At 38.9% G+C, this 11,430-nt stretch overlaps 1 protein-coding gene across 2 annotated transcripts in view; it reads right to left on the minus strand.

The window, feature by feature from the left end:
- The window catches only part of KIF6 (kinesin family member 6), a 282,709-nt gene that overhangs the window by 8,370 nt on the left and 262,909 nt on the right, over positions 1-11,430 (minus strand). For both annotated transcript variants that reach the window (XM_043511614.1, XM_038397613.2), the window contains 4 exons: positions 10,053-10,137; positions 9,277-9,412; positions 7,154-7,248; positions 624-713 (listed from right to left, as the gene is read on the minus strand). In XM_043511614.1, coding sequence (XP_043367549.1) covers positions 624-713; positions 7,154-7,248; positions 9,277-9,412; positions 10,053-10,137 — 406 coding nt within the window. The remainder of the gene's footprint in view (positions 1-623; positions 714-7,153; positions 7,249-9,276; positions 9,413-10,052; positions 10,138-11,430) is intronic.

Below are 11,430 nucleotides of genomic sequence, written 5' to 3' on the forward strand. Positions count from 1 at the left end.
AAAAATCTCAGTAGCCTCTGCTAACAAATTCGTCGAGCATAAGGCAGCTATGCCTCCTTTGAGAAAACAATACAAATACTCACTATCCAGCCTGACAGACACAGGGGTTGTTGTTCTCAGTTGTTACTGGCATAATTTGCACAAAGGAGACTGTGAATATCTTAAGGAAATATACACAGCAAAATCCTATTAAAAATGTTGCTGTAAAACCCGGGCCTGGGGAAAAGCAGGATGGTGAAAAATATTATGGATCTCTTGATTTTAAGGTCTCTGCATCCTACATTGGTCTACAAATTCTAAGATCCCCATTTAAAAACAAAAGAATATAAAAAGAGCCTTTTATGTTGTTATGGTATATGTTTCACAATATGAACCAGCAGAAAACTGCCTCCAGTCAAACAGTAAGTGCACGAAACGTGGGGATCACCTCTCAATATGGGTGCATGGGGTATAAGTGAGGACATAGCCTTGCCTTTAATTATAAAGTCAGATTCAAAATGAGCAGCTTCAGTATATTATTAAGAGACACGGAGAGATGACAATGGAACATTCAGGATTCTAATGCATTGGAGAGGAAATGCCAGCCTACCTTACCTTCTGAATGGCACCAACATGCTCCCTACCTTGTATTTGAAGCTGAGTTGCTGATCCTGCTCAAGTTGTTTTTCCTACCACGATCTTCATTGGGGTTGACTCTACTGGTATCTGAAAAACTGGAGGTGGAAAATGGAGGGATAATTAAGAGTTTATGTGGAGGAAACTTCTGGATACATCTGAAATAACTACAATGAAACTGGTTTTTAGAATGTATTTGTTTTAACTACCAAAAACACCTCTTGCTTACAGGAAGAAGGGAATTTTCTATCCAACTTATGTGATGATGGCACTTGCATAGTGAATATGGCCACGAAAAAGCACTCTTAGAACTTAATGTGGTAAAGAATCAGAGGACAATGCACCATTTCACTTTCTATGAAGGAGTTTTAATTTCACGATGGAGGATTTTGGTGTATTTTAGAAATACATTTTGTGAATTCTCTAAATTAATACTGAGCCAAATGTTGAGGCCTTAACTCAGTTTGTACCCAGCCTTTACTCAGGCAAAATTATTACTGAAATCAAAGGGAGACTGGATAAAAACTGAGCAAGGACCTACGGATCTGGCTTGTTGATCATAGCTTTGCTTATTGCAAAAGGGTGTAGCACATTCTGCCCCTGGAGAGATGTCATTACCAAGGGATCTCTCAATTAGGAAGGCAGATTTCTGTCATAGGATGTCAATTTCCCCTTGTCCAGCAGCTTTCCTGCATCTATAGGGTTAGTATATACAGCAGTATTTCTTATGCCAATACTAAGAGAGAATTACAACATGGTGTTATTCAGGAGCAGTGTGTTTCCGCTAGGTGGTGCACCGCTTGGTGCATTCCTGCTTTTTTAACCCTGCAGTAGTTCATTCACTTTGGCTTATGAATTGATATTTCTGGCAGAGAACTTGAAAAAGGAAAGAAATTTATTACTAATATTTTACTGTGTTACACCATGCCAGGTTCAGTTTTGCAGAATATACTGTGCCCAAGAGTGTAAGTTATTTTCAAATGAGAAACTCATAGATTATGGGGTTGAACATTTCTCTTTAACTCCTGAAGTCCTATACCATTGGTATCTGCCTATTGCATTGAAATGACACTTACTTTAAATTAATTAAATACAAAATGCAGCTTTCAATAAGTGTTTAATACTTCATGCTTAGCTTACCCCATTGTGTCTGGGTGTTACAAGGGCCTCAAGAGAATGGGTAATGTATGCCATATTATTACTGTGATGCAATAACTAGGCACAAAGGAGTTCCACTTTTCTTCAGAGCTATCAGATCAATAAAGGACTTCAGAACTTGAGTAAAATTTTCAAAAACATCTGAGTGACTTAGAGGTGAAGTCCCACTTTCAAATGTGACTTAGGTGTCTTCTCTTTGACTTCCAACTAGAATTAGGCTTTAAATTCCTAAGTCACTTTTGAAAATGGAACTTAGGCTTCTATATCAGTTAGGTGCTTTTGAAAGTTGTTCCCTACAGTTTTCACTCTGAACATACCTGAGGTTTATTTGGGTTGCATTAGAAAAGTATCAGCCTCCTTTCTGACAGGGTCTTGGAAGGCACAGACAGGCCAAACTGCTGATTTCAAATCTTGTGATTTACAGGGTTTCTGTGGAGTTGAAGGGAGCGAGGTATTCTGTGTATAGTGGGCAAAATATTTGCAGCAAGATTCAAACTGCTTGAAATTTGAGCATTTTTAGTGACTTGAGTTTTGTGGGTGGTCTTTCCCCCAAAACTTTTAGAGCTCAAATGGAAATTCACCAACAGAGGATTTTTTCCTCAGAGACAAGGTGGCCGAGGTAACATTTTTCATTGGACCAACTTCTGTTGGTGAGAGAGACAAGCTTTCGAGCTACACAGAGGTCTTCTTCCACAGACGCATTATAATACCCACAAATGTTCCGAATTGTGACATTTCAAGGGCATGAAAAATGGACAAAATGGAAAATGCTACAAAAATGTTGTGAAAATATTTCCCCAGCTTCACACAATACCTATACAGCGAGTGACTCCTGCAATCCAGGGAAAGAAATATGAAGACAAGAAGTCATCAGAGAACGTGCAGGACCTGAGATTATCTCCTGTGGAATGTAAATTGAAAGTAAGGGGCCTCAAGGACAAAGCTAGAGAGCTAAAGGGTCTATTGAGGTCAAGGAGAAAGATTTGGATGTCCATGGAGTCTGTTGGAGTTGGAGAAAGGGAGCTGGGTGAAGCAAAAGGGATTGGATAACATTAAGAGACAAAGATCTAATTGAGCTGGAAACAGAAGTGGAGACAGAAATGGGAGAAGGGAACCCTCCAGAGCTTCTGAGAAGATTTGTATAAGAACCAAAACTTTCTAGACTCAATAAGAATGCAACATCATGTGAACAGTTCCATCCTTCACTAGCAGTTAATCTAAATATTCAACGAGTAAAGTTGAAAATAAAAGAATCTGATAAACTACCTAAATAAAAACCAGTGTGAGAGAGGAATCGTGGAATGCCCATCCACCAGGATGAACTGAATACTATCCTTGTGTTTTGGAGTGGAGCAGCAAAGGAGTGCTGAGCCAGAATTGTACAATTTAAGATGTTTTACAGAGTTTGTAGGATGTCACCGACAGACACATGCACACCCACAAAATTGCAACTAACTCACAGCTTTATGCTGGTGACAGTGTGGATAAGTGAGTGCATTCTCTTTCTGATGCTTTGGGAATTTCATCAGGTAATTTTTTAGTAAAATAGTCTCTTTTTTTCCTGTATTTCATATTGTTCTCCCCTTCACACTATATTTTCACTCTGCGTTTGTGGAGATATTCACAGACCTTTTTCAGTCTGGAGAGATGATCAGACTTTCTCTGTTTTCTCCCCATTGCAGAGTTTTTCATAATTGTGACTAAATTAATTTCCTTTGAATGGATTTGATTTGCTGCTTCTAACAGCCTCATATGACACTTGTTAGGAGCTGTTCACATGTTGCATTTGCACTAAGTCTAGAAATTTTGGATATATGAGATGATAAATTTAATTTAGATTTGAAAACTTTTATTAGAAGATCTAGGAGGATTTATAATTAGTATCACTTCATATGTACTCTAACGATCTTATCTGAAGCCTTATGCTCTTATTAAGTAACATTTTTGGTCCTTATTTGTATGCATGGATATTTTCATTATACGTCATTAAAGCTTACACAAAACCTAAGAAAATGGAACAAAATTTAAAATTATTTTTGATGTCTCTGGCTGTTCTTCCTCTAACTCATCAGATGTTGTTGACCTCTTTCTTAATAGTTGCCTGTACACCCCCATCGCTACCAAGAATTGCAATCACTGTTTGAAATCTCTTTTGGCACTTATGCTTTCTGAACATTTCAGATTACTGTTTGCAATCAGAGAAGGCTATAAAATATTCAAAACTACCTAGCATGAAGCCTTGTCCCAAGAATGGCAGAGCAAGCAAGTTTGGTTTTGTAATGAATGTTTCTGGTTAAGCTTCTAGAAAATGCCTGGTATAAATTTCAGCTATCTGAAATACATCAGAGATGGTAATATGAGTAAGGCAACACTAGCTCACTGTGTAACACAGCATTTTTCCTATAGGAACGTTAATCTCCTGTAGAATACATTGAGGATGGCTTGTGTGTAAGTGTGTGTATATATAAAACAAACCCCAGGTACTAAATTCATTTTTGCTGCTATTGAACTCAATGGGATTTTTGCCATTCTCTTCAGTGGAAGAAAGATCAGGCCAGTGGTTTTGGGTCTTTAAGGCCTGATCCTGTGAGGTTCTAAGTTCCCTTGCTTAGCACTTTACAGAACTGAGCCCTTAGTAACAAAGACTATTTTTGGTTGAGTTGCTAAGGCCTGAAACACTGTTTTATTTAAAGGAAGATAAATATTTGGCCACAAATTTGTTAATTTTGTCCATTTAAACCTAACACGGATTACCAAACGCTTCTTGGACTTAAGTTATAAATTGACCTGATACATTATGGGGGGGGGGGGACGGGGAGGGATAGATCAACGGTTTGAGCATTGGCCTGCTTAAACCCAAGGGTTGTGAATTCAATTCTTGAGGGGCCATTTAGGGATCTGGGGCAAAAATTGGGGGATTGGTCCTGCTTTGAGCAGGGGGTTGGACTAGATGACCGCCTGAGGTTCCTTCCAACCCTGATATTCTATGATTCTATGATTATCATGTATTACTTGGGGATATCTCTTCTCTTTCTGAGACCTGATCATCTCTGCTACCTCTAATTCATGACATTGCGAACAGCCATGGCACAGAGCCGTGTTTCTAATTATGTGTTCATACACTGAAAATATACCTTTGTGAAATTGGTTTAAAAGCTTAACATAAAATAAGATTAACTTTCCATGAAACTATGAGAAAAGAAGAACAGTGGACTTCAAAAGGTCACTACAAAAGTAACTTCAAAGGTGAAATTAGATAAGGGAAAACAAAATTACAACTACACTGGCTCCTCATAGAACATCACATCAGTTCAAGGGCTCTGTCCTTACATTCAAGATGCTTAATAATCTCAGCCTAGGATACATAAAAATCACCTAAAACTCCAGGACCACGGTAAATAGCTAAACCCTGGCACAATGGAACTGTCTACTGTAAGGGTAAAGTTTGTGCAGGAGAAATCATGTTTTCCCTATTGTTGTTCTTCAGTTTGTTCATTTCACCTTTTTCTTTACCCTCAAGACAAAATGCTGTAAGCAGACTTTGATACATGAAGGGAGGGGGGGGGAAAGGAGGGGAGTATCTCCATCTGATGGACACCCAGCCAGCCAGTTAGCTGTAAAATCCCTCTTGGTCTGTTCTCTGCTTGCTTTACCAGTAAAGAGTTAACAAGCCCACAGGTAAAAGGAAAGGAGTGGGCACCTGACCAAAAGAGCCAATGGGAAGGTAGAACTTCTTAAAATTGGGAAAGGAACTTTCCCTTTGTTGTTCTCTGGGCTGCAGGGACATGGAGCAGTAATGCTGTAAACAGCTTTAAGCCAGGTATGATTACAGATTATCAATTCATACCTCGAACTTACTTATCTGGAGCCTCAGATATGTAAGTAAAATTAGGGAATGTCTAAAAAGATGCAATTAGGGTTATTTCTTTTAGGCTTGTGGACTCCTCTATGCTAACCCCAGATGCTTTTGTTTGCTTGTAACCTTTAAGCTGAACCCTCAAGAAAGCTATTTTGGGTGCTTAATTTTTGGAATTGCTCTTTTAAAATCTAGCAAAAGTCTAAGTTCCAGATGTATTTTCTTTTTGTTTTTAATAAAATTTACCTTTTTTAAGAACAGGATTGGATTTTTGGTGTCCTCAGGGGTTTGTGCCTGTTGTTTGATTAGCTGGTAGCTACAGCTAATTTCCTTTGTTTTCTTTCTCAGCTCTTCCCTGTAGGGGGTGTGTGAAAGGGCTTCAGGGTACACCACAAGGAGGAATTCCCAAGTGCTTCTTCCTGGGTTCAAAAGGGTTTGTTTTTTTTTTTTTTTTTTTTTTTTTTTGCATTTGCGTGGTGGCAGCGTTTACGAAGCCAAGGACAGAGAGAAGCTGTAACCTTGGAAGTGAAATACAAGCCTGGAGTGGCAAGTATTAATTTTTAAAATCCTTGCAGGCCCCCACTTTCTGCACTTGGAGTGACAGAGTGGGGATTCAGCCTTGACAAAGACATACACTGATCACTTACAGCAGTTAAATTAACTGTGGTATTTGTAATATTCTCCATTCTACTGTCAATACCATGATAAATGTATTCCTATAGTACAATATATGCTAAGATTTTAATGGCACCCACTGCAGGTAGCTGTAATAAAGCCATAACGCAAATTAACTTGTCTCACAGTCATAGGCATACCACAATAATCAATATTTAATGGTACACATGAGGTAATTTGGGTGGTTCCAAAAGCTAAGTACCAGGGAATAAGGCCATCTCTAGCAGGGGATGAGAAAAGGGGCTCAACACCACTAGAAATAGGTTAATCTTTTCTTTCGGTTTAATCTTTGAACATGAAAACTGGTAAATTCATGTGTGAACTAAGCCTCTCTCTACATATGTGCAATGACATCACTCCACAAAATGGATGGATATGAGAGATTTACCTTGTCAGCCTAAGATTGTAGGCTGTGAAATCAGAAGTGACAAATGACAGGATGGAGAAGATGGCTGCCTTTTCTAGATACAGGGAATGCTTCCCTATTCTGAGATATCAGATTTGCTATCAAAATCAAGTGAAGAACAATAACTATAGCAACAGAAGGTTTTTCACAGTAAAATAAGGTTTCACACTACAATTAGCGACCCTAAATACTACTGCAAATAATAAGTGAAAGATAAAAATATTTCTTTTGTATCTATTTGTCCATCAGTCCATTTCATGCCCGGCACTGTGGTGCCTCAGCAATACATAATTACCCAGGTGCAACACTATTTTTACTAAGCTGTTTTCCACAGAAAATGTTTGCAACCTACAGAAGAGCTGAGAGGCAATAAGCTCCAATTAATGCTGTTATCAGCTGCATAGATGGTGGCTGAGTAAGGGGAAGAAAAACATTCAGCTTACCTGTTAGTATACAGATGTTGCTGGGATTCAAGAGACTGGGGGGAAGCCCTCAAGGCACTTGCTGAATTGCTCACAGGTAGTTTCTCTTGCTGGTCCTAGAGAAATAGAAATGTGCAGGGTAGAATTTTTAAAAGCACTCAACATCTGCCTAATTCTGCTCCCATGAAAGTCAATGGGAGTTTTATTATTGACTGCAATGGTAACAGAGCTAGGCCAATCCGCAGTGCCTTTGAGAATCACAGCCAAAGCCTTGTATCCAAACAATGCTTTCCAATTTAGCTGCATCCTCCTGCTGATCTTATCGTTGTCACAAGAACTCCTGTAGGCATTCCAAAAAAGTGTTTAGGAGTAGTTTAAGAATTTTCTAGCTCAAATTTCAGGTTTTCACAATGTCTCAGCAGCTGCTGTTGGCTGACTTGAGTTACTTAGGGTGTTTAAATCTATAGATAGGTCAAGGTTCAAGGTATCAAAGTCATTATTTAGTCCTGATTTCTAAAGCTTCCATTGATGAATCATGAGAGGCTGATCTTGGGCCTCTCCTGTGGACGGAGAGACAGAAGACATCCTCCAGTAGGTACAAGGATTATACTTCACAGCTCTCTGAAAGGCTGTGTTGCAGATAGCAAGGCCATTAATCCCCTCCCCATTGCCACCCACACAGTTACAATGTTTTGACTTGACATGTATTTTGCTACCAAAGCTTGCATTTAAACTAGTTAAGTTGCCTGATGCCATATCAAGATAACAAGTTCATGGAAGTTAACTGTACGTTCAATACATTTCTTTAAAATGTTTTTATAAAACTACAGTTTAGTTATTAATATAGATTTTTTTTGGAACAAAAAGGAATATTGGCTGAACATGTTAAAATTTTATTTACTAATAATTTTTTATTCAAGGAGTATATATGGTCTTCCACGTGGTCACATAATACTTGGATTCCACATTCTTTTTAATTTCGGTTCACATGTTATCATTGTTATAATTAGTTACGCCATGCAGACATGATCTCAAATGTTTGGGGATGATCTTCTACTAGCAGACATAATGGGGCTCCCTTCCAATATGTTATTGTCACCACCATTTATATCTTAGCGAAATCCTGCCAGGAAAGACTTTTAGAGAAGTGACAATGAGAGAGCCTATGAGAATGATATCTCTTGTGATGTTTTTTGCCTTTGTGATATCTCTTGTGATTGTGAAGCCCTGTATCTTAGCTTGTTTCACTGTGGTACAAACTTTTTAACATATTATTGTAAAATAAACCTATTTAGTTTGTTATAACTTCAATTACTAATTTGGGGACTCTGCTTCTGTGCATTTCCTAAAGTTGGCTACAGTATCAGTTGTGGAAGTTGGCTGGAGAGCCAGGAGATGTGCTGGCATTCTGAGCTGAGAATAGGTGAACCACAAGGGAGCTTAGAAATTCTGTAGGGCTACAGGAGTCATCAAAACCAGGGGAAGTTGGAAATCAGTTGCCTGTGTTGGCTTTCATGGATGTGAAACTGGTGGTGGCTGCCATATTCCAAACCCCATGTAAATCGTAAAGCAGCATTGTTTTGGTGAGCAATAAGAGATAATCTGGCTCTAAGTCTCCCCCGGTCACTTTACATTCTTTAAAAATTCATTGGAATTGAATGAATCATTCCAATATATTCAGTATCCTCGTGAACAACTTCCTGAGCAGGCCTTTCCCCGTCTCAAAACAGGCGGGTGCAATAGATGTCACCAAGATCTTTCGATTTCATTTGGAATTCCTCAGACAAGTGTTTCTGAAGTAAAACGTTTTAAAAAAAAAAGTTAAAAGAAATTGAAAACATGATTAACATGTATTGTTTCTGAGTTAGGTTTTATGTGAAAATGACTTCTTTGGAAGATGTTTAAGAGGGTGCCAAACTAGGGCACACAATGGGGGAAAGGGCTTGATAGTCCTTTCACTTGCACTAGTGTTACACTAGTGTAAAACTATCGAGTTCTGATTTACACCAGAGTCAGAGTGAGGAAAATCAGGACCAAAGTTTCAGCCATAATAGTCCCCTTTCCATCTAATCTATGGTTTCTTTAGGCAACAAGTGCAAATTTAATTTTATATTTGCATAGCGTTGAAGGAGACATTCCGATACCTGCGGATTCGATGCCTCCTCAGACCACCAGACTTCAAAGTCTTTTTGCAGTTTCACCTTGGCTTTTTCCATAAGAAGCTGCAAGTGTTCAATCTCTATCTTCAACCCTTTCAAGCGATTGAACATTGTTTTATAACTGCAGTGAGAAAGGAGAAGAGGGTTTGTTCAGAATAGAGAAGTTTTGTCTTTGGCTCTGGGAAAATATGCTGATAGATCATTAATGTAGTTTTATGCTACCCATGGCAGTTACCAACCCTGAACTTCAAAACAATGTCTCAAAGCCAGGGATGGGGGAGCATCTCATATTTTATTAGAGCTTCTATGGGCAGCAGATACAAAAACCCAACCTTAGCAAATCATTTATTGCTCCTGAAATGGCCATGGGAGCAAATAACAAATGGGTAAGTATGTTGTCTTGGTAGCACTCCCAGCCCCTGCCAGCTTAGGACCAAAGAGCAGATTTCTAACTCTGATCCCAATGAATAAATTGCTAACTCTGATCCTCAGTACTGTAACATATTGCATTATTTTTAGACTGCCAGACCAGGCTTACAGATTTCCCATTGATGTCCTATTATATTTTACAGGAAACTAGCTGACATTTTAGACTGAAAGTAGAAAGTTAATAGTGAACCGGAAAGATGGCATATTTGTAATAATGTCAAAGCAAAGCAGAGGTTAGCTGTGAGTACAGAAGTTTTAATGGGACATACTGCACATATCCAGATGTCATTTTAATTTGATATTTGAAGTATGTGATGAGGCAGAAACAACACCTTTTTTTCTCTTCTTCAATTTGTGCTCGAAGCTTCTCTTCCCTGGGATCAGATTCATTTAGCTCTTCAGAAGGACTGGCAACACCTACAAGTAGAGGTTATCAGGGGTTAGCAATGATCATACGGAGCAGGGATGACAGAGAAATGAATTTTAATTGGAATAAGAACAGCTTGAAAGGTGCTAAGTAGTACTATGGGGTAGTGAATTAGTCTTTTCCCTCTGGGGATCTGGGTTCCAAATCCTAACTTAGGCCTTGTTCTGATTTTGCTCACATCAGTGTAACTCCAGTGACTTCAGTGGAGTTAAACGAATGCAAGATCAGAAGCTGGCCATTACTGTAAATTACACATAAAAATTAGCTTGACTGTCTCTGCATAGTCACCTGTAGATGTTTGTCTACATCTTAAAACTAACTCAAAGTTGATACAACTGGCTGTCTCTGCTAACAGAGGTGAGGACTGAAATAGCAGAAGTGCTGCAAGTCAGGACGGAGGTACAACAGCAGAGGTGGAGGTGCCTGGGACTGGAATAGCAAAAAGGAGTATTGAGTTACAAACTGTGGGGAAGATTAACTTTGATACACACTAAATTCAACTACTGAATATAAAAAAGGGGAACTGGAAAGTTGATGTGCTGCAAGAGGTTAGATGAGGCAAAAAGAAATGTGAGGGGAAATACTGCCATAGAATAGAGTCTAAAATGCATAGAAAGCAACTTAGGATCTTTTTATTCTTCACTTAACTTTGTTAACCTGATCCTTGCTGCTGGACAGTATGTTTCTGCTTCAGCAGCAGTTTTCTCAACATTTGCTGAAAGTCAGGAGGTAGAAGATACATTAGGTCAGACTGGAGGCCCAAGTTCCTGGATGGTTTCTACATCACAATGCCAGAATGTGTCTGATCAGTGTGATGCTGGCAGACTAGATGCCAGCTCATGTCAAGGCCCTAGGTCTCAACTGAACACTGACAAATACAAGCTGGAACCAATCTAGCTCACCTGGATGTTAATACTATTAAAATAGGTATTAGAATTATAAGAATGTGTTTAGCATTTAAAGTTTATGAAATGGTTGTAAGTTGCTGCACGCAAATATCTGTATCACATGTTATAAGGTAATATTTAAGTGTTTGCTTTGTACCTGGAAATCACCAGACAGGAGAGGTATTAATGAGTGTGAAATACTAGTTTCCAACAGTAGGTGCAACTCTTGCCTGACAAAGGAGTCCTATCAACATCATTGTGGAAGATCAGGGGACTCAGGATTTCGTTGATTGCTCCTCTCCTCCCCATGAAGAGGAAATGTGCAAGTTAATTTGTCCCAACAGCAGAATTTGCAACTTGAAGCAGAAGATGGGGGGGGAAGGAATAAAAAGCCCT

The sequence above is a fragment of the Dermochelys coriacea genome, chromosome 3 (assembly GCF_009764565.3).
Source record: "Dermochelys coriacea isolate rDerCor1 chromosome 3, rDerCor1.pri.v4, whole genome shotgun sequence".
Taxonomy (NCBI): Eukaryota; Metazoa; Chordata; order Testudines; family Dermochelyidae; genus Dermochelys; species Dermochelys coriacea.